The 24,703-nt window shown below is 38.7% G+C and overlaps 1 protein-coding gene and 1 long non-coding RNA gene across 18 annotated transcripts in view; one reads left to right on the forward strand and one right to left on the reverse strand.

Annotated features, from left to right (window-relative positions):
• Positions 1-17,466, forward strand: part of Nadsyn (NAD synthetase) — a 1,223,365-nt gene extending 1,205,899 nt beyond the window's left edge. For all 17 annotated transcript variants that reach the window (XM_067782501.1, XM_067782503.1, XM_067782511.1 and 14 more), the window contains one exon: positions 16,481-17,466. In XM_067782501.1, coding sequence (XP_067638602.1) covers positions 16,481-16,945 — 465 coding nt within the window. In that variant the 3' untranslated portion in view covers positions 16,946-17,466. The remainder of the gene's footprint in view (positions 1-16,480) is intronic.
• Positions 17,467-21,492: 4,026 nt separating this feature from the next.
• Positions 21,493-23,672, reverse strand: LOC137250149 (uncharacterized). Its single transcript, XR_010952786.1, has 4 exons — positions 23,472-23,672; positions 23,130-23,416; positions 21,774-21,861; positions 21,493-21,694 (listed from the first exon to the last, which is right to left on the reverse strand). It is a non-coding gene; the product is annotated as an uncharacterized lncRNA (long non-coding RNA).
• Between the last annotated feature and the right edge of the window lie 1,031 nt (positions 23,673-24,703).

The following is a 24,703-nucleotide window of genomic DNA, read 5'->3' on the forward strand; positions in this document are numbered from 1 at the left end:
CTCCCTTTTAAAACTCTTATTAATACCTTTAATTTGATACACATATCAGACAAACACATTCTAGAGTCCCCCCTGGTCCACCTTTATGGCGATATCTCGAAAAGGCGTCCACTTATAGAACTAAGGCACTCCCTTTTAAAATACTCATTAACCCCTTTCAATTGATACCCATATCGTACAAACAAATTCCAGAGTCAACCCTGATCCACGTTTATGGCGATATCCCTAAATGGCGTCCACCTATAGAACTATGGCCCACTCCCTCATAAAATACTCTTTAATGCCTTTCATTTGATACACATGTTATACAAACACATTCCAGGGTTACCCTCGGCTCATTTTCCTACATGGTTCTTTTCCCTTATGTTGTCACCATAGCCCTCAACTGAGTATGTAATGTTCGGTTACACCCGAACTTAACAAAAATTTTGCAAAATTTTGAGTAATTTCTTGAAAAATATAAATTTGATACAAATGCTTATATTTTGAAATGAATATTCATATTGTGACGAATATTAGCATCACTAAGCTGCTACTTAATAAATGCACCACAACAATAAAGCAGCCACTCTTATGTAGAAGACGACGAAGAGATATCTCACACACACAAATATGTAGTCATCATCCGAAGTAGTTACTCACACATACACACTCATATCGCTATGGAAGGGGCGTGAATTACAGATATACATGTATATAGCTGGTATCTAACCAAACATGAGATACAATTATTCGCGAAATTACTAGACCTTCGGAGAAATGGGTGAATGAGGAAACCGAGAGTATAAAACAGGGATCCCCAAAATTTAAACTGTGGCTGTGGTAGTGGTTTAGTTGATGAAAAATCAATGAGGTAGGACGTATGCACGCATGTTTGTTAACACGCAAAAAGTAATTCGTAAATATGCCATATAGAAAATTTATTGATTGAGTCTAAGGAAAAATTTTAACAAAATAAGTTTTTAACATGAAACCATTAAAACAGGGATCGCCACCACCTTCTTATGGAAGCGTGACCACACCTACTTTGAAATCCAAAACTAAAAAAATAAAATGGCGACGGAGCTAGTAAAAAGTACATTGTCAAAACTTCGAAATTCATAAAATTATATTATTTTATTTAGAAAGAAAATTATATATTTTGTAATCGTGATAGAAGGTAAATTCATTTGATTAGTTTTATATTTATTTTTTTATATTTTTTTTGTTCATATTTTTTTTTTATATTTTAAGGCTTTTTATTTATTTTTTTTTTTTTTGTTCATTCGTTTTATTAAATCTTTTATATATTTTTTTTTTTTTTTTCAAGAACAATTTTAATTTTTTATTCATTTGAAGTTTTTAAATATCTAAGAACAAAAATTTTCTTTTTGAAGCAATTCAAAAACTTTCATCTTCAAAAGATAACTCAATTAAAAACAATTTTCAAAAATAAAGATATTTAACTCACCTATAACCCTACATATACTCCCCCTAAGTAATAACTATATTTTTTAATAAAATTTTATTTATAATTTAAATGAAATATATTAAAATTTATACAATTTTTTAAAATAATTGCCAATAAAATTTTCATTTTGAAATAACATAACATAATGTAGCTTATCGGGTAGTTACTTAAATTTCGATTACAAAGTTCTGTTCGCTACACAGAGTCAGGCTAAATAAAACCGTTTAAAAAACACGAATTTATTTATTATATTCTATTAAATAAATGACTGATAATCTTAAATTAACTTTTCCGGTTAATAACGGTGAAATAAAGCGTGCATATATTTAAACTTATCACTAATATGGATATTCCATATTAAATTTTAATCTTCAAGTGAGACGAAATTAATTTTTGTCAGTGCATGTCTATTCTTCATTTTTTATTTCTAAAAATATTAACGACAACCAATCAGCGAGCAGAAATGGCGCTGGCACGTACACAACCCCAGTCGGACTTGGTGGCTTTCAAAATTAACGTATCGCATTGTTTTCTTCAATGCATTCAAAAATACGTTCAATTAAAATTTAATTTAATAACTAAGTTTTATTAAATAAATCAAACAAAGCTTCAATGTCTTCGTACAGGTGAACCAAAAATATTACTTCAAACGTCATTTAACACGAAATTATAGCAGTTTGGTTCCTAATGGGTACAGCAGAATACATTCGGTTGTAGGCGAGTGGATAGAATGCGTGCGCGCGGGGATGTGTGGTGCGCTTGCCTATGCGGTGCGCATGCCTGAGCGTTTTACAAAAACAATTGCGTGAAAGCGTTTATGGGGTGGCGATCGCTGCATTAAAACATTCTGCGCAGGAGCGTTTGTTTGCAAAATATCTTTTCGCAAATGCGCAAATAAACAATAGCCTCACCCGATGTTGCTACTCTGCTTTTCAGCGACAACTAAATACGAATAAAGACGAAAGAGAATAATAATGCGTGTGAAGTGGCGCCAATAACACTATGCGACAAAATCAACTTTTTTTCTGGGTATTGGACCAAACCAACTTTTTTGAGGAGTTTGAGGCTTGAGTATAAAAAGTACTATATCCGTTTTGCTAAGTTAGCCCCCAAAAAATAGATATCGGCTTTCGAAGTTCGAAATTCTACATTTCGAAATTTTATTTTATTTTTTTTTTACTAACGCGTTCAAAAATTAAAAAAGTAAAAATGTGGTCGTGGTCCGCTCTTTTCCCTTATTTGAAGGGCTGAATTCGGTTTTTCAGAAATTTAGTATAACAGCTGTTATACGAGGTGAAAAATCAAAACTTCGAAAATATGAAAAACCTGATATTTCCGATTTTTCGCTACACATATCAAAAATCTTAGTATTGCTGTGAAGGTGGGTAAATGGCCTTTATTTTGATATGCATATCTTTAAAAAAAATTGGCAAAACCCCTGTTTAAGCGAAAATATGCGATTTTTAACCAAAAATTTATTTTAACCAACACAATTTCTAGGTGGTAAAACTATTGAATATTAAATAAATCATAAACTTGCATTATATGTGCTATTTTCAAATCAAAGCACTGCGTTTTTATACTTTTGAGCTCTTAATAGTACTTATGTCCACTGTGCTCCCCAACAAATTATGACGATCATCTATGCCATGGTTTAAATGTGTGTAAAAACGACAACTAAACCAGTCCCTACATAAAAATGTACAATTAAATCAAATAAAGCTTGACTACACAGTAGAACTGTAGTTAAACTTGTGATTTGTTAAGCTAAATTTATCAAAAGATATACATATTGTAACGAATTTACTTGCAATTCCCCTTATTTGCAATCTTCTGCTGAGTTCGAATCACTAAACTGTTGAATAAATAACTCCAATATTTAATAATGCAAAATGGCATTTATTAAAGTACTTCACAATAACACTCAAACTTTGCAACGAATAGCTTGCTTAATAACCAAACTGATTGATAGCTCAAATGAAACTCCTCTTCGCCTCTACTGTTGCGCCTTTTATACTTTTTGATTTCTCATTGCATACTTCCAGGCTTTTCTATTCCAGAACTTACTAGTTTGTTTCAGCTACAAAATCGCCAGCCACATTATTGCACACATTATTGCCCTCACTTGTGACAACTCAGATAAGATATATGCATGTGTTTGTGCATTGCTTCTCCGCTGCTCGTATACGTACATATGTGTAGACGCAATTATTGATTCGTTTATGTAGATACATTATGATTGAATTATTGATGTGAATTCACGTCACTGCTTAGAATCGGCTTAGAGATAGCAGTACCCCTTAGTTTTGCTAATATTCGTAACACTGCCCTCCACCTAAGTCTGATCGTCCCGATCAGACAAATCTCTCGATCTAAACGCTGCTAACCTCTCCAAATGAACCACTTTCATTTTGGTTCGTGGTTTGGTAGTGGTTTGTATGCGGTACACTACATCGTTGATCCGTTTTACAACTTTGTATGGGCCTTCCCAGTTACAGTGCAATTTCGGGAACAAACCTTTTCTTCGTTGTGGGTTGTATAGCAGCACCAAATCTGCTTCCTGAAACCCTTCCGAATTTATTGCTTTATCGTACCTCGGTTTCATCTTGTCACTCATAATCTTTGCTCTTTGCCTTACCAGATCGTGTATCTCTCAGCTCTTCTTCCAAGACACCAGTGGATTTCTTGACATTCCTCTCCGCATCGGCATCTATCCCATACTTCAAATCAGCTGGCAGTGGAAGGCCATTGCCAAAAATTACCTTTGCGGGAGTTTGGCCCATTGTGTCATGTACTGCCGATCGGTAGGCCATCAAGAATAATGATATGTGTGTATCCCAGTCCTTATGGTACTTGTCTACTACTTTCCTTAAATGCTCCTCCAATGTTCTATTGAAACGTTCCACCATACCATCGGACTGAGGATGCAATGCAGTTGTCCGTGTTTTTCGAATGCCCAACTTCTTGCACATTTCTTGGAACACAGCTGATTCAAAATTCCTGCCTTGGTCAGAATGTAACTCCATTGGTACACCATACCTTGCAACCCAATCGTTTTTAACCACTTCTGCTACTGTTTCTGCTTCTTGGTTTGGGGTTGGGTATACCTCTGGCCATTTACTGAAATAATCCATAACCACCATTACGTATTTGTTTCCGCGGTTGCTAGTAGGAATTGGACCTGCGACATCCATGGCGATCCTTTCAAATGGTGCACCTGAAATATACTGCTTCATCTGGCCATGACTTTGGGTTTTGGGCCCTTTTGCTCTGTTGCATACCTCGCAGTTGGCAATCCACTCGGTGACCGAATAACGGCAACCAACCCAATAGAATATCTGCCTTATTTTCTCGAGTGTCTTCGTGATTCCAAGATGACCTCCACTTGGACCATTGTGCAGCTCGCTGAGCACGTCAGAAATCCTCTTTCTGGGAACAACTATCAGTTTCTTCTTGCATTGACCATCCTCACTCTCCCATACTCGATGCAAGCAACCGGATATCAATTCTAAACTGTTCCACTGTGCCCAATATGACTTCGCAATGGGACTCTCTGCTGACATCTCCTCTCTGCTTGGTCTTTCATTTCGTTCGAGCCCTTGCATAACATGTGACATATCTGTATCTTCTAGCTGACACTTTCTTAGTTGTTCCTTGTCCCATTCATCGGTGCACGTTATAGTCATTAGCAGGACATCTATAATGTCTTCTTTAGCCTCGGCCTTTGAACAGTGCTTGCATTCCAAACTACATGGTCATCGTGACATTGCATCGGCAATTCCATGGGTACTACCTTTGCGATGCTCAATGGAAAAGTCATAGCTTTGTAGTCGCTCGATCCACCGTGCCAATTGTCCTTCCGGATTACGGAACTGCAGAAGCCATTTCAACGCTGCGTGATCTGTCCTGACACGGAATCGCTGGCCGTAGAGGTATTTGTGAAAATGTTTAATGCCTTCTACTAATGCCAACAGCTCTCTCCGCGTAACACAGTAGTTCCTCTCTGGTTTTCCAATCGAACGGCTGTAATAAGCAACTACCTTCTCCTGTCCATCGACCAGTTGTGATAAAACGCGTCCTATAGCATATCCACTCGCATCTGTATCTAGAATAAATGTTGCTCCTGGAATCGAATATGCTAACATTGGGGCAGTGCACAAACGCTCCTTCAATGTTTGGAAAGCCACTTCTTGCACCTTCTTCCATTCAAAAGCTTTGTTTTTTCTTGTAAGCTCATGGAGGCTATGGGCTACGCTGGAAAAATTTGGTACAAATCGGCGGTAATATGTGCACAGGCCAAGGAAACTTCTCAATTCATGCAGATTCTGTGGTATTGGCCAATCCTTTACTGCCTCTATCTTTTCATTCGCTGTACGGATACCTTCTGTCGTTACCTTGTGACACAAATAATTTACTTCCTTTTTAAACAGCGCACACTTTTGAGGACTTAACTTCAGACCAGCGCCAGCTATTCTTTGGAAAACTTCCTCCAAGTTCTTAAGATGTTCATCAAAATTCTTGCCCAATACGATGATGTCGTCCAGGTACACCAAGCATGTTTTCCAATGTAGTCCTTTCAGTACCTGGTCCATGAGTCTCTCAAAAGTAGCTGGTGCATTACAAAGTCCAAAAGGTATCACTGTAAATTGCCAAAGACCATCACAGACACTGAAGGCTGTTTTCTCTTTATCTTCCTCCTTCACCTCCACTTGCCAGTAGCCGCTTTTCAAGTCCAGTGTGGAAAACCATTTCGTACCAGATAGCGAGTCCAGAGTGTCGTCAATTCTTGGCAATGGGTAGCTATCCTTTTTCGTTACGTCATTCAACTTCCAGTAGTCCACGCAAAATCTCATTTTTCCATCCTTCTTCTTTTCAAGTACTACCGGTGAGCTCCATGGACTAGCTGATGTTTCGATGACGCCGCTGTCGCTCATTTCTTGTATAATTTGACTTACAACTTCCCGCTTCGCCAGTGGAACACTACGTGGAGCTTGACGTATCGGCCTCGCGTCTCCAGTGTCAATTTGATGTTTCACAACATTGGTGCGGCCTGGTTTGGAACCATCTTGGTCAAATATGTTTGCGTACTTTAGGAGCAGTTGCTTTGCCTTACTCTGATAATCTTCCTCTAGCCCCTCCGTCCATGCCGTGATGTCATTTGAAAGATCAGTATTACTAGATGAAACGTGTTCCTGGAGCTGTTCACAGTTAATAATTAATTACTTCAGCCTCTTGGCATCTTCCCAAAATAGCTCCGTTGGTCTGTTTGAGTGGTGACTTGAACTCATTGAGTACTCTTACCGGAATACGTCCATCTTGTTTTGTCATAGCCAGGGTTTTTCCTACAAGTATGTTCGGTGCTGATTTGTTTGCTGCTTCGACAACCCACAATTTGTTTGTCCCACAATCTCCATCAATCTTTGCCCAGATGACTGCTTCTGATTTTGGTGGTATTTGCTGACTCTCTTCCACCAGCACTCGTTTGCTGCTGTAGCCTCTCTCGTAGCCGAAATTAAGTGGCACATCCATGTTCTTATATCGCATAGTCTTGCTTTGCATATCGATTTTGATGCCTTGGTTGATTAAGAAGTCCACTCCAATTATGATTTCATCAACAATACCTGCCACTATAAAATTGTGTAATACCGTGACGTTCCCAATTGCTACTTCACATTCTACTTCTCCAATTACCTGGGTGTCCTCCCGTGGCTGTACGTAATCTTGCCCCAGCAATGGTCTTATATTTTTGTTGACTAAATCTGATCGAATGATGGAATGGGATGTACCGGTATCTACAGTCAGTAAACGTTCCTTTCCATCCACATGTCCTCCAACAGTTAGATTGCTCGATCTTCTTCCAATCTGCGAGATAGAGATTATGGGGCATTCAATTGCGGGGGCCAGCTACCGCCCCTTGCGGCTGACTCGATTTAGTTTAACGATTGAGTGGTCTTGGAGATTTGCTCATCTCCTTCTGCTCTGCGTTTACGACCACCCACATTATTGGAACTGTTAGGGTTTGTGTTGCAATAACGCGCAATATGCCCTGGCTTTCCACACTTAAAGCATTTATTCTTCTGCTGCGTACCCTTCAATGCCTTTCCACTTCCACGCGATAAGCTTTGTACGCTGGCTTACTCAAAAGTGACGCTGTTTCTTGAATCAGTTCATGGGATACCGTTTCTGCGAATGTAGGTTTTGGGTTTGCATGTGGCGCTCGCTTCGTTTCTACGTCCCGTATGCAATTTATAAAACTCTGGATTTTTACCCTCTCGGTGTACTCTACGGGTGCGTCCGCATTTTCCAAATGTGCCAACCTTTCACCATCCGAGGCAAACTCCTGCAAAGTCTCATTCGCTTTTTGGTGACGGTTTTTCAACTCAATTTGGAATATCTGTTTTCTATGCTCGCGTCCATAACGTCTCTCGACAGCGGCCATCAATGCTTCATAGCTGTTCCGTTCGTACTCTGGAATAGTCTGTAAGATTTCGGCAGCTGGTCCTTTCAATGCTACGAAGAGTGCAGCAACTTTATCTTCAGCATTCCAGTTGTTCACTGTTGCGGTCTTCTCAAACTGTAGCTTAAAGACCTGGAAAGGAACAGACCCGTCGAAGGATGGTGTTTTTACCTTTGGATTGCTTGCTGAAACAGCTGGCCGATTTAATTGTAACTGCTCCATACGACCTTTTAAATCATCTACTTCTGCCTGAAATTGAGCCATTTTTGCATCCTGCGCTTCCAGTTTTGATGATACCTGTTCCAAAATTTCTGCCGACATTTCAGATATACGTGCAAGAGGCGCTCCAATTGAGATGCCATATATGTCTTTTGGTCTTCCAGTTGAGATGACACTTGCGACGTCATTTCTGAAATACGTGCCTCCTGTGATTCCAGTTGGGTTGCCATATATGTCTTCTGCTCTTCCAGTTGGGATGCCATATATGTCTTCTGTTCTTCGAGCTGTGTAGAAATTTGTGTTTCCTGTGCTTCCTGTGCTTCCAATTGTGATGACATATACGTTTTCTGTTCTTCCATCTTGGATGTTAAACGTGTCTCCTGCGATTCCAGCTGAGATGCCACTGTCGATGTTTGAGCAGTTATTGCAGCCAATATCATGTTCAAGTCTGTGCTCGTAACTGTCTGCGATGTTTCGTTTTTCTCTTCAATTTTTGTTGTTGTTTCGTCCCCATCAGATAAAAGACAAACTCGTCCACATCAATTCCTTGCGACTCCATTACCTCTCGTAGCCGTGCTTGAAGTTCGATCTTATTGCCGGTTGTATTTAATCCACGGTTCTCCAACTCCTTTTTCAGTTGCTCGATCTTCAATTCACTGAACTTTGCCATGTTCAAGTTGTATTCCCAATCTTCGGAATTTATTCAACAATTCCTCTTCTGACACCAATTGTAACGAATTTACTTGCAATTCCCCTTATTTGCAATCTTCTGCTGAGTTCGAATCACTAAACTTTTGAATAAATAACTCTAATATTTAATAATGCAAAATGGCCTTTATTAAAGTACTTCACAATAACACTCAAACTTTGCAACGAATAGCTTGCTTAATAACCAAACTGATTGATAGCTCAAATGAAACTCCTCTTCGTCTCTACTGTCGCGCCTTTTATACTTTTTGATTTCTCATTGCATACTTCCAGGCTTTTCTATTCCAGAATTTACTAGTTTGTTTCAGCTAAAAAATCGCCAGCCACAACTACGTTTCTAACTTCTCATTTGAGTAATACTTGCACATATTATTTCCCTCTCTTGTGACAACTCAGCATAGCGGAACGTTACAAGGTGGCAGCATGGTGACATACCTACAAACATAAATAAAAATTTCATGTACTTTGTTTTTGTAAATTCGATGGACAAATGTCAAAACCGTACTGCACCGTATTTTGATGTATCAAATCAAATGAAAAAAGCTTAAAATCAGCTGTCCCATGCTGCCACCTTGTATCGTTGCGCCATGCAACTCAGATAAGACATATGCATGTGTTTGTGCATTGGTTCTCCGCTGCTCGTATACGTACATATGTGTAGACGCAATTATTGATTCGTTTATGTAGATACATAATGATTGAATTATTGATATGAATTCACGTCACTGCTTAGCATCGGCTTAGAGATAGCAGCACCCCTTAGTTTTGCTAATATTCGTAACAACATTACAAATGATTTTACATATTGTTTGAAACAAACAAACAAACAAACAAAAATAAATTTTTGGTAAAAAATGAATTTTTCTTCATAAAGTTTAAAGATATGCATATCAAAATAAAGGCCATTTAACCACCTTCCCAGCAATAATAAGATTTTCTATATGGTTTGCAAAAATTCGGTAATATGAGGTTTTTCGTATTTTCGAAGTTCTGACTTTTCACTTCGTATAACAGCTATTATACAAAATTTTTCAAAAAAAAAAGAATTCAGCCATTTAAAAACACATTTTTACTTTTTTAATTTGCTGAACGCGGTAACAAAAAATAAATAAAATTTCGAAATTTATAATTTCGAACTTCGAAAGCCGATATCTATTTTTTGGAGGCTAACTTCGAAAAACGGAGATTGCACTTTGTCTACTTGAGCCTCAATTCTACAAAAAAGTGGGTTTGGTCCAATACGCAGCCGGCTGTTGCACAGTGTAATTATTCAACTAAATGGTGACCGCTGGTATAAAAGCAGCACATGCTGAGTAATAATCAATCAGTTTGATTTAAACACGCTTTTGTGAAGTATGTGATACTGAAGTATAATTGTTCTACTCCCAAAGTAGTCCAAATAAAGACAATTTGCAATACTGAATATTGGATTGATTTATTGAACAGTTTAGCGATTCGAACGTTAGCAGAAGGTGTATAAATATCAGAAATCCCCAGAAGTCGTTATAATATACATATAGTTTATTTGCTAAAAAACAAATTAATAAATTTCAATGGGGATGTGGCGGAGTTTGTAGGATTTACTACTATTTAATTAAAGTAACCCAACATCCCAACTGCAATAATTATAAACTTACAAATTAACAATAATTTGGGCAATGGGATGGACGCGAGTATCATCACCACGCAATTGCACGTGGTTTCGCGGAAGTTTGTTGCTGATTGTGGGGCATAGTGTGTAACCTCGATGATGATAATCTAATTTACATACATTTGGGTCACAGTTGAAGTATGCGAGTGCAATTGTCTCCACATCCGAGCCACATCCTGTGCTGTGACTGCCACTAAATGTATTAGTATCACTGTGACGTTGAAAAAAAAAAACCTGGAAAGAAAGGATTATTAATAATCAAATTGATTCCCAATTTATGAAGCACTTACTTTTTTGTCTCGATATGCGTACGCACGCCTCGCGCTGTAGGAGATGAAAATGAGAAGGCGTTTTTGCTAGATTCCAACTTTTTTGCATGTGAACACGTCTTGCACTTCACCACACACAATCCAATTTCAATGTTAACCAGTTAACAGCAGAAAATTCTCTGTCAACAGTTTCAGCTGGTGTATAAATTCTCTGGATTTTCTCTTAATATGATTTGTTTGTGGGAATATAGGTATTTAGTAGGATTAATTAAATTTAAATTTTATTACTTGTAGCAATATATTTGCTTGTTTTATGATTTAATACGAATTTGAATTTAATTAATATAATAATAGCAATATATTTGCTTGTTTTATGTTGATGCAAATTGCAGAAATTTTGCTTATTTCTTTACAAACAAAAACCTATTCATATACCCAAAATATGACCTTTCATGAAATGTATGTAAATTAATCATACATTTATGAATTATCCCATCCCTTTTTGTTAATAAATTAAAATGTTAGGAAAATGTATGCAAATTGAAATATGCATGCAAATAGTGTTTTGCCGACGGCATTTGCACACTTGGAATTTCTGTGCACACGAAATCCATTGCATATTTATAAAACGTTAATTTGCATAAAATGTTTGCATATTAACCATGAAGTATGAATTATTAATAACTTGAAAAATTGAAATAAATAAAATATTTGATAACAATTGAATAAATAAAAAAATATTTAGTTATTATTTGGACTATGGGTGGGAGGGGAGGTACCTATAAAGAAATTTCCTAAAGCATTTTATATGTGTTATTCAGTACAATGATGTAAGTACCTATGTACTTGAATATTTTCAAAGGCAGGTTTGATAAGCCAAGTCAAACTTAAATACATTTGACCTGCCTCAAATCAACCCTTAAATATGTAAATAAGGCCAACAATACACAAAAGACATGTGCCTGTTGATCAGATGTTGAGCATTGTATCATTGAATATATATGTATGAAAATACAAACCAAAGCAAAAAAGTACAAATGTACATACATATATACATATTCAATAATACTCCAATTAAAGGCAGACATATATAAAAAGCTTGGTCGCTTTGATGCTGTGGCAGTGTCTTAAGTTATTAATAAAACAACTTGTCGCTTTCCGCGTTATGAAGCGACCAAATCAATTATGGCAATCCGCGTATACGGCCATGGATATGTAAATATCAATGCTCGTAGCAATTAGCCGACGAAATACAATAGGCAGGAGCCAAATTATGTGTCGTCGGTGGTTAAAAGTGTTGCCGTTTATACCTTTAATAACTCACAGCAAAAGGGGAATTTATTATAAAATTAAAATAAACGAATTTATTGCTCTTTTGCGAAATAATGTTATATTTCTTCGCAAAATTACTTTAATTTATTTCGCCGCTACCATATATTAATTTTTATCTATGAAAATAATATAAAATTCTTACTTTGTACTGACATATGATAAACAAGTCAGCATATACAGTATGACGTCACAGTGCGAATTCGGGCCAGAAACGGGTAAAACACCACTCTCATGTAGCAACTGCAACACAGTTGCTGCAAATTTGGCTGCGTGACTGCGCGAACAATTTTTCGGCAGAATATGATAGGGGGTTTCAAATAGCAAATAAAAATGTCCATAAGCTGTGACAACTTGGCAATTCAGGATATGAGAAAATTATTTGCAATAATTTATATGAACAATGGATGGAAATTTTTAGATTATATTGCTAATATGTTAGTGGACATTTACTAGGCAATATCTGTGCATGTTTATTTGCATTTTTGACTACCATATTAGTACTTTCATACAGGCTTATAAATAGTTTGGTATTATTTCAAAGGAAAAGTGCGGGGTTATGAAAGTAGTTATGCTCGCCATAATGAATACCCCCAATATGCATCGAAGTTGGAATTTATAAAATCGCAAAAATTTGTCTTTTGACGATTTTATCAAATGCCATGTTGCCGAATTGCAAAATTCTATCATCAATTTGGACAACTTAAGAAGAAGAATTTATGAATGAAAAATCAAGAGGAAGCTAGTTTTCAGGATTTTGTGATTTACATACAAAACATGAGCATACATATGTAAATATGTATGTGTGCTTGTGCGTATGGTTGGATGGTTGAAGTGAATTTTGTTTTGTTTGTCAACATGCGAATATAAAAATATTTCTTAGCTTACATATGAACATAGATTTGTACATATGCTTGTGCGTAAGAATAGTTTTTGTAGGAAGTGGTTGATTGAAACAGTTTGTCTTTTATTTGAACATGTGAATGTACAAACATTTGTTAGCTTATGCATGGATATATTGGTATCAATGAAGTGGGTGGGAAATGGGGGTCTAGGCTGATCTTTAGTTTAGGAATATATGTGTGTACATACATATATACCAATCTAGGTTTGTTTATACCCACTCACAATTTAGGTGATTAAATTTTCAATTTCCCTACATATCAATATAATTTGATTACTCTTTCTGACAAAATAATGAGTTACCATACAATTGAACAAAAGAAATAATCAAATATGAATACTTTAGATGATCAAACACTGAATATATTTTTTCAACCACATTTTGGAATCATATTTGAATCAAATGTGTTTACTTTAGGAGATCATAAATTTATAATAATTTTTAATTCAGCTTTCTGAATCTTTTTTGACTATATTTGTTGACTGAATAATGTATTTTATACTTGTCAAAATATTTCTTTACATCGGAGCTGCTCAACCCCTATACACTTGTAGCACTTTTGTTTTTGTTTTGCCATGAATCATAGGCACAGATTCAAATTCACACTTTGAATATAAAAAAAAACAAGTAAGGACAGGATTGTCTTCTGCTGTGCCGAAGACTTCAACCTTCCAACCATCATAATTTATTTACAAAAAATCAGAGAATTAAATTTGCAATATACTTGCTCCTATCAGAGAATTTTTTGGTAACAGACGAACAGAGAAAATCGTTAAGAGAATTTTCTGTTACGTCTTGCACCCTGTTAACATGAATTTGGGGAATAGTGGTGAAGTGCAAGACGTGTCACATGCAAATGGATCGTAAGCAGTGGATGCCAAAAAAAACGCCTTCTCATTGTGTTTAAATTCTCTGGTGGCACGTTGGCACGTATCATTTAGCATAATGGTACGTGCAGATAGAACGTGTCGTGGAGAACGCCTCGCCAATCGAAAAAATTCATGTCAGGGGTAAATAATACAATTCCGCTTGGTCAAATTGTATTTAATATACAGTTTAAACCACCTAGACCTTTTCAACTTCTTCATGTCAGCTCATGTAGTTGGTGGATTTTCGACTTTAATTACTATTTTCGCTATCCGTCATGAACTTTCGCACACAATTAATTGCATCATTTCGTTGGCTTTTCACGCTTCTCTGAAAAGAAAATGTTTCGCTTCTAAGCACCGCAAAGACAGTGATAAGGGTGAATCGCTCCACGCAATGATAAAAATATCTATTGACTACCCTAAATACGCAAGGATCTGGATGGGCGGCTTGGAATCACGTCCTTTCCAACCTCTCACTCATATCACCAGCTCCAGTAACTTTGCGCGGTTGGCTTGGAATCACGTCCGTTCCAACCTCCCACACACCGCAATCTTACTGGTTTTGATAAATACGCATAAGCTGCTCGAAATCACGTCCATTCCGACAGCACTAATAATCATCACCCAACCAACCTCACGGCCACTCGCCTTGGCACCTCAATAAGATGCCACACCTCCTCCAACAAAAAAAGCAGTCGCCCGAGAGCGACACGATATGTTAGACGCTGGAACGGAGACCTCGGCCTCTTCGTCCAGCCCAGGAAACCTAAACAAAAAAACTGCGAATCTGGAACAGAGACCTCGGCCCCTTCGTCCAACCAAACAAAAACTGCGAATCTGGAACGGAGACCTCGGCCTCTCCGTCCAACAAAAGGAGAAACCAAAATTTTGCCAGTCTGGAACGGAGACCTCGGCCTCTTCGTCCAGCACTATTACTCTATGGATCCTATATATTTTAAGAATTATGTATAATCAAATGGCAAGAAATATTCACTTATATCTGTTCATAACCGTTAACTTTTCATCCTAGCTTAGGTGGCATGCTGAGCAAGTCGGGAAGGATTCCCGGCTACCCGCGAAGCTGGCGAACTCCTCATCTAGATTAAGTTTAGTGTGTAAGTCTTATATTCATTTTTTTCTCGTTTCAGCGGAGGTCATTGGCGGAAAACGATGTTGCGTATCGCAAGGGGCCGGCATGTTTAGGCAGGATGCCTAACTTTTCCGCATCTGTTTGCGATCCCCCCAATGCAGCTCTGCGAATCGATAGTCGATACTCGACTTAATTTATAACCACCCACACCATCACCGCCACATGCCTGTGCATGCATGTCATGCACGTGTATGTGTGGTTTTTGTCAGCACTCATGCATATGCATGTCGGGGTTGATGTGTGGGTGCCTTTCCCCTCCAAAACGGAGGATTTTGCGGGTCAACGGTTGTAGCTTTCTATACAACCGGCCTCTTGGATTCTAACAGCCAACCAGCTCACATCTGCCGCCAGCGATCTCTGCCGTTCTTCCACGATTTCTTAAGGTAATATTGTAACCTTTTTATTTCTTAATTCTACATAATAAAACGCATCTATTATAACGAGAAATTCTCGTCTTCTCTTATTTATTTGCGCACACACCCTCTTACTATTTGCCTTAAGAAATTTCCAATGGGACTCTTTAACTAATCTTCCACCTTATACTAATCGATTAAAGCTTATCAATCTTCCAACTCTTGCTAGTCGAAGGGAAATGCTTGGTGTGATATTTATGACAAAACTTTTAAATGGATCAATTTCGAGCCCATTCCTTCTGAATGAAGTGAACTTTTGCGTTCCCTCTCGGACATCGAGACACTTCAAACCTCTTCTGCTGAAACAATGTAGAACGAATTTCGAACAAAATGAACCTTTTCGGCGTTTATGCCAAGATTATAACTCTCACTCAAACACATTTGATAGCTCGGACTCCCTTTTTTCTATAAAAAAGATTGTTCTCACCTCTCTAAATTAATGTATAATACGTTTGCTTCTGTTCTCTTTAAGTATTACGCTTGGCTGATGAAATTTCTTCTGTAGCTGAGCAGTCTCAGATCGTGACGCTTGACATACCGCTGCCCATCAAAGACTCGGCAAAATAAAAAAAAAAAAAAAAAAGTTATTATATATATATATAAATCGATCGCGTGAACAGGATTAGCCTGGTTTCATTGGGCCACTTGAGGGCAGCGTGCTGCCACAACGTCCATTAAAAAAAAAAAAAAAAAAAAAAAAAAAAAAAAAAAAAAACCAAAAAAAAAAAAAAAAACCCCGGTGCGCCCACCTACTTCCAGGAGCAGACGCACCACGGCCGAACAATTACTGAAAAGCTAATTGATTATATTACCTGTGATAATTTCAAAAATTTACAAAGAACCGTTTCCTCCAATTCCAGTTAATGCTAACTGGCACTTTATCTGACAGGTAACCAAATGATTTCTGTCAAATAAAGTGCACTTAACACTAACTATTACTGCTTTAGTGTTAATTAAAGATAGTGAAAAGGCCCCCTTAGCGTGGCAACTGAAAGGGGTTTACCATTTGTTGTTATTACTACAAATTTGTTTATTAGACATGTTTTTTGTTTTCGTTTCAGGTAGCCGACAAAGTGAAACACTTTTTCCGTTGCTATGCTATCAATCGACACAAAATGACTGTGCTTACGCCGTCGGTGCATGCTGAAAGCTATAGCCCCGACGACAATCGTTTCGATCATCGACCATTTCTGTATCGTGCCAACTGGAGCTGGCAGTTCAAAGCCATCGACGACGAAGTTGAAAAATTGCAATTGGGTTGCACAACTATGCCAACACAAACGCGCTCGAGCAACGATGATACGTTGCCACATGGAATCATTCATCGCTCGTCGCAACGTTCAGTACATCTAGAGTCAAAGAACTCATCACTATCGTCCTCTCCCATTGACGGCGCCGGCATAGATGGTATTGGAACTGAAACGAGCGGTAGTATGGGTACTTTAAGTAAAAAGTCTACCGGTTATTCTAAAGTTCATGTAAATGTTCTTGGCAAAATAAAGGACCGCAGCGGCATACCTGTTTAGTGAATGTGGTTGTTAGGTTATTTCACAACGAAATACCTGGAAATACTTAATGCCTAGTTCCCAGTAATCATAATGTAAACTTCACTTAGGGTATTTAAAGCATGTGCGAAACACCTTACAAGATTCCAAAAGGAAACTGCACGAATGGTAGAACATAATCAAAGTACGTACACTTCACTTAAAGTGGCACTAAAAAGATAGAAAACACTTTATTTCTAAGTACAGAGAATTTAAACACAATGACAGAGAATTTAAACCAGAGAATTTAAACACAATGAGAAGGCGTTTTTTTTGGCATCCACTACTTACGATCCATTTTCATGTGACACGTCTTGCACTTCACCACTATTCCCCAAATTCATGTTAACTTAACAGGGTGCAAGACGTAACAGAAAATTCTCTTAAAGATTTTCTCTGTTCGTCTGTTACCAAAAAATTCTCTGATCAGAGCAAGTATATTGCAAATTTAATTCTAATTTTTTGTAAATAAATTATGATGGTTGGAATTGTTTCATTGTAAATTGACTTGCCCCATTAAGTAAGGTCTTAGAGACAATTATTCAATAGCATGTTTGGTGCAGATGTAAAGCACTTGCATCAATTTATTTATTTTTTTTTCAACTTGTGGTTAAAATGCCGCTCGTTGTTTTATTATTTATGTATTGCTCCCATCTCATTACCATGAATTAGGAAAGGTGCCCATTTTTCCCAAAACAGCCGATTTTACCAGGCCATCAGAAAAAGGGAACAACATATCTGCTCGAATAATATTACCACAAATTCCCACCTTCAACTACATGGCGCGGCCCTAGGCGGTGGAAATTGTCCCTGCTGATTTAACTTTTTACAATATACAACATAGTTGTAAAATTATTAGTGTAATTTTTTTATCATACACAAGCTCCTGAGCTTCATACGGGAGTGCTTTTTCTTGGCACTTTCATAAGAAATTCAAGCATTTTCACGATTCGAAATTATATGTGAGGGCATATGGGAGTGCTAAAATTTTTATACTTTTCATGAAAATGAAATGGTATATTAATTTCGTCACGAAACCCAAAATTGTAAGTCCTCAAAGGAAAATAGATAGACCCACCATTAAGGGCCGATTTCACCAACTCGACTAAGGCTAAAACTTAGTTGTGACTTAAGTTAGTCCTGATTTGCGGCTTAGTTTTTTTTCGGTTTCACCAACTTAGTTACTTAACGAAATTGACATACAACAACCCTATCAGCTGTTTTATACATAGTAGTATTTTTTGCTACTCTTTAATTTCACGCAACCCAATCCATTTGAAGTATTGTCAGTTACGGCTGTCAGTTGCGTATTGGCAACTTTTAATAAAATTATAATAAAAATAATAACATTTCATATGCGGGTGTAAGCGGTTTTGGTAGTTATTTAATGTATGAGAGTGGTACTAGTGGTTGCTACCTGCAAGCTTTCTGAATTCAATTGGCGCTATCACTGAGGCGACACTTGTGCACATGCATCCAGGTAATGTGCCACAGAAGCAAGCAATGAAAGAGTAACTAACACGTTGTATCTCGGTAAATTTATATTCGGTGCTGCGAGAATACTATCAAAAGAAGGATCAACAGGTACCCGAGGCCGCAACTGAGCCAAGTACATCCATTGAAGAAAGAGAGCCAAGCAGTAAAAAGCAGAAACTAAGCGAAGATGATGCGGGTAAGTAACATTGAATAAACGATTAGACAAGCTTGATCTGTATAAAAATATTGCCAAAAACACTTGGAGAATTCTCCAAAGCCTTTCTGGTCTTGTTTACAGAACGACCTAAATTTGTATGCTCAAAAACCTCGGACAGGTTTTCGCCATTACAGCACAATAAAACCTTGCTAGCTGTAATAACTTGACTCTTTTTTTTCTGCAGCAACTTCGGGCGCAACATCAAGCACTGTTACAACAACAGCAGCGTCCCCTAATAGCGACAGCACCGGCGATTATAGCGAAACAAATAACCCATCTGCAACAGTTCCAGCAGCACCGGCGCAGAAATGGCAGATAGAAAACCGGCGTGCATGTGAGTTAATGCGCGTCACTTTTGATGCACTTGTCATAGCAGCAAAGGAACACCCAAGTAACATCGTGCAAGCTTTATTACACTTTGTAAAACCTTCACGCCCAATAGTGTTGTACAGTCTTAGCAAGGAATTGTTAATGGACTTGTATGTAGAGCTGAAAACCAACTGTAATGTCACACATTTGCGTTTTACTTGAAATTGGTTACGTTACTATCAAATATTGCCCAATCGCACACATCCTGAAGTAAATATGAATGGTAATAGTGGTTACCTCTTTACTGGTTATAACATAGGCTAACATTCTTAGTTTATTTATAATGTGTAAACAATTATATTGAAATTAATAATATATCGGACGAATATATACCACGGTTTTAAGTTGACTTTTGCTGTAATTCTTTTTAAATTGGTTTTACTTCCTTTAATTGGAAATAAAATCCACATTCACACCGTTTGGGTGCACCCTTTTCCAGCCACATCCAATTAACATAGCGATTACCCTTACCTAAAAAGAATGGTTGCAAAAAACTAAATACAAAGCATAGTTGGTTGCTCTTTAGGGCCAGGCCCACGCTTTATGATTGTATCGAGTAGCAAGGGATTTGAGGATTTTATTACGGCTCTGGATTTTCGGAACAATGTCGGCTGCGTGCTCACCAAAATGTAGATCCTGATCAAACGTCACACCCAAGATTTTGGGGTGTAGGACAGTCGGTAGCGTAGTGCCATCGGCGTGGATGTTCAAAATGGTCGACATTTGGGAAGTCCATGTTGTAAATAAGGTCGCGGAAGATTTAGTCGGGATCAGGGAGGTAGCCGTTTATTCTGTTGCAGAGCTCATCGATCTGTGGGCCTGGGTCTGTGGCCATTATTGTGTAGTCATCGGCATATGAAAGGATAGTGACTCCTTCTGGTGGTGAAGGTAGCTTAGATATGTAGAAATTAAACAAAAGAGGGGATAGAACACCACCCTGTGGCACCCCTTGTTTAATTCTTCTTGGTTTTGATGTTTCGTTTCTAAATTGCACCGATGCCTGCCGACCACCCAGATAATTTGCGGTCCACCTGGTCCGCCGGGAAGTGGGGCTGGATTTCGGGAATTCTCCCGGCGGGAATGAAACGTGCCGAGGCGGATTCAATGACCTTACGGAAGGCACGCTCCCCTTGGCGAGCATCAGTCGGGATAGGGAGGGCAGCAAAGCGGTTGTCTGTAAAGCATTTATATTCTTCCCATTTTTCCTTTTTTGAAGTTTATGAAAGTGCGTTTTTCAGTGACGATGAAGTCGGCGGTACGCTCGAGCGAAATAAGTATGGGCAGGTGGTCGGATGCGAATGTTACCATCGGCTGCCAGTTGACGCAGTTTACGAGTTCTGCGCTCACGATTGAGATATCTGGCGAGCTGTGACAGCTTCCTACCATACGTTTGGGGGCGTCTCCGTTTATTGTGCAGAACGTCGTTTCTTCTATTTGATCAGCCAACATCTCACCCCTACTGTCCGCCCGCAAATTTGAATGCCATAGATCGTGATGGGCATTAAAGTCGGCTAAGATAATGCGATTGTTGCCAGTGAGTAAGGCGCTGAGGGATGTAGATGTTGATGATTTCTAGGTTTGCATCGCCTGACCGGACAGAAAGGCCTTGACGTTCTAAGACATTGTCCCAGCGGTCGATGCCAGGATCAAATATATGATATTGCACAGAGTGGTGTATGATAAACGTGAGGCCGCCTCCATTTCCGCTCATGCGATCTTTTCTGTGGACATTATACCCAGAACAGGTTTGCAGACCTTGCTGTGAGTTTAGTCTCTTGAATCGCAGCAATGCGGATGTTGTGCCGCTTCATGAAATCGACTATCTCCGTGATCTTCCCAGTTAGTACATTACAGTTTAACTGCAGAATTCTGAAGTGCATAGGGGGAGACGTCGCCACTCTGGCAACTGCTGTTGTTGCCCTGGGACTGGGCGTCCTTGGGCAAGCATTGGGGTACCCGGTAGATTGGGGTTTGCGACCTGGCAACATGGCGCAATGAAACCCCTCGGGGGTTGCCGTCGCGGAGACGCTAAAGCGTAGACTACGGTATGCCCTTGGACGTGAACAGCAAGGAGCCACAAAAGATTTATAAAAGTTACGTGGACGTCGGGTTTTGGGATCAAGCCCAGAACAACCTGTCCGATACAACCATCCCTTACACGAGACACACTGAACAGAGTATGACCGTCCTAAAAATATTCCTTTCCGGCAGACGCCGCATAAGCATTTCTCAGGACCGGGGTCAGGAGGCGGACCCGGATTGGATTCGATACCTTCCCAGAGCAAGAGAATATGGAGCAGTCCCGCTGCAAGGAGCTGCTGGGAATTTGTGGGAGGGACGCAGCAAATTAAATGGGGTTACACTGAAATGACAGTCCTTCGTCAGAAAAATCCCGAATCGCTCCGGTACATAGAACCGACTGCCTTGGGAAGCAGTCACTAAATATAATCAACATAAATTACAGTGTTTATAAAGTATTAAATTATTATTATTATTTGTGAATTTATTTGGTTACTTTTTTCTTAATAAAAATATATTTGCGTTTATTTGAAAGTAATAAGTTTATACAGGAGCTTTCTCAACCAATTTTAACCAATGACCGCATTAGCAGCGTTTTGATGTACCTTTTTGCAGCCACTTCCACTGCACATAAGTTTGATCTTCTTCGCCTGGAAATAATATAAAATAAATGTTTAGTATGTTAAAAAAATAGTTTTTGTTCGCTGGTGCTATTTATTCTTCACTCACAGATGCAACATTTTAGTGAGCACGCAGCCGCAATTGTCCCGAAAATCCAGAGCCGTAATAAAATCCTCAAATCCCTTGCTGGCAGTACCTGGGGAAAAGATAAAGAAACGCTCATTACTACATACAAAGCAATTGGCCAGCAGTTTACGTGCTACGCGTCACCCATACGGTCGGCAAGCCTAAAAATGACTCCACTGGAAGAAGCTACAGGCCTGCCAAAATACTTTTCTCAGAATCGCCACGGGCTGCCTTCTTTTGTCCCCAGAACACCATCTACATAATAAATGAGATGCTAACCAAACAGTTCCTGTTGAATACCCAGAAACCTGAGCATCCCAACAGACATCTGATTGATGAGCCAACACCGCCTAGGGGCTTAAGCAGTCATCTCCGTAAGCATTTTGAGGAAATACGGCACCTGAGAACTCAGCCGTATGAATGAGGGTTATTAAAAGCGTTGGTTCCAAGAGGGGAGAAGAAGACGGGCGGTTGCTGATGCTCGGCATTGCTACCAACTCAACTACGGAGATTGTAGTCATGAGTGGAAGCGGCCGTATGAGCTGGTGGCGCCGTGGGGCGTGGCTTGTTGAGCAGCAGAGCTGCTGAAAGGTAGTGAGGGGTGCTGAGGCGTAGACTACGGGGCGCCCTTAGGGTTCGATACCTTCCCGGAGCAGGAGTATGGCGCAGTCCCGCTGCAGGTAACAGTCTAGTTGAGGGGTCGACCGCTAATACGCGTCCAAAAATATCGAGAGGTGTCAAACGACGCGTCTTGACATCAGTATTAATAATCCGAAGGCCGAAAGTAAGAATTTTAACTCGTTCGAAAGATATTAACGAAAAACAGAAATATTTCCCGCGGGTCCCTCCGAAACCAGGGGTGGGATCAATCGTATTTTTGCGCAGAACACCTCTCTGTATTGGAGGCCTTCGGCCGCGCTTATAAAAAATTACCCTGGGTGGTTCCAACACCGGTTTATAGACCAAAACTATATCCGCGCAAAACACTTATGTTCACAACTTTTTTTTGTGGGTACACAACGTTACAACAACCACATGAAAATCGCCCACTTCAACTGCAAATATCTCAGAACTGAGATACAATTTTTATTTTCCGCCCTCGGATTATTATTTTCGAGATTATTCGCATCTTTTGATACCTCTCTCGATATTTTTGGTAGCGTATTAGCAGTCGACCCCCAACTAAACTTTTACCCCGCTGCAAGGATCTGCTGGGAGGACGCAACAAATTAAATGGGATTAGACTGAAATGAAGCCGGACAGCACCGGCTGCCTTGGGAAGCGTTTATAAATAAATATAGAGATATTGTTTTCCAATTGCTATTCACGCATATTCACCTGGGGAATTGATTTTAACATGGGTGCAGTCCATTGCCCCAATTACACGCGGAAAATTTGCCCTTTCTTTAAAAGCAGCCTGTGTTTCCAAGCGCTCCTGTTTCGTTTGAGGAAATTTCACAAAATCTGGTTGCAAGGATACTAGATGGTAGGAAACTAGCGTAATTGCACGTGAGGCACTTGCTTTTGAAACTCCGGAAAGGGCTGCCACAATTTGCTAAAAAGATCCTGGAGCATAGAACCGGAGTGCGATGAAAAATATTTGGTGTGGCTGCATTGCGTTGTTGCTGTAAACGGAGAAGTAATTTAGGGCAACATTTATAAAATATGATGTAAACTTACCGAGCTTCAAGATAAATTTTGTCTTTCATTAAAGAAAAAACCAACCAAGCAGCACCTTTGCACATAAGAAATCGTTCGCGAAAGTCAACATCGTTATAATAATGAAACAAGTCAGGACGCTCTTTAATTTTTCTTTTTCGTCGAAGCACGATTACCTGCAGAGCTTCAAAATCGCAATCACTTTCACCAGAAGCTCGAAGATCCATTCATTTTTTTACAAATTTTCCACCGAGAATACAAATAAGCCTCTTCAGAGAAATTACAGATGTCAACAATAGCGGGGTTTCTATATTTGCATAATGAAATAAGTATAAATAGTGCCATTTAATTCAACTCAAAATTTGTACTACAGCAACACTGTTGAAAGTCGAGAATAAGCCAGCTAACAGGTAGGCTAATTTGCGACTTAGCTAAGCTTTGGTGGTGAAACAGAAAAATTAAAAAATATGACTTAACTAAGTTAAGTCGAGTTGGTGAAACCGGGCCTAAGTATACCGAAATAATCAGGATGAAGAGCTGAGTTGATTGAGCCAAGTCCCTCCGTCCGTCCGTTAACACGATAACTTGAGTAAATTTCGAGGTATATTGATGAAATTTCGTATGTAGGTTCCTGATATCTCGAAAAGGCGTCCACCTACAGAACTAAGGCCCACTCCCTTTTAAAATACTCATTAACCCCTTTCATTTGATACCCATATCGTAAAAACAAATTCTAGAATCAACCCTGATCCACCTTTATGGCGATATCTCGAAAAGGCGTCCACCTATGGAACTAAGGATCACTCCCTTTTAAAATACTCTTTAATACCTTCCATTTGATACATATGTCATACAAACACATTCCAGGGTTACCCTCGGTTCATTTTCCTACATGATTATTTTCCGATATGTTGTCACCATAGCTCTCAACTGAGTATGTAATGTTCGGTTACACCCGAACTTAACCTTCCTTACTTGTTTATTTTATATTTATCTTTAAAAAAATTTTTATTTTATTTTTAAAAATCGTTTAGGTATGTACATCTGTTCACTATATATTTCTTATCTTATAAATCCGATTATTTGGAGATTTCGAACGGGATAATATTATTGTTCAGCCCCATTCATGAAAGGTTGAAGTCTTCGGCACGGCCGAAGACAGTCCTGTCCTTACTTGTTTTTTTTTATATTCAAAGTGTGAATTTGAATCTGTGCCTATGATTCAGGGCAAAACAAAAACAAAAGTGCTACAA

The sequence above is a fragment of the Eurosta solidaginis genome, chromosome 4 (genome assembly GCF_040869045.1).
Source record: "Eurosta solidaginis isolate ZX-2024a chromosome 4, ASM4086904v1, whole genome shotgun sequence".
Taxonomy (NCBI): domain Eukaryota; kingdom Metazoa; phylum Arthropoda; class Insecta; order Diptera; family Tephritidae; genus Eurosta; species Eurosta solidaginis.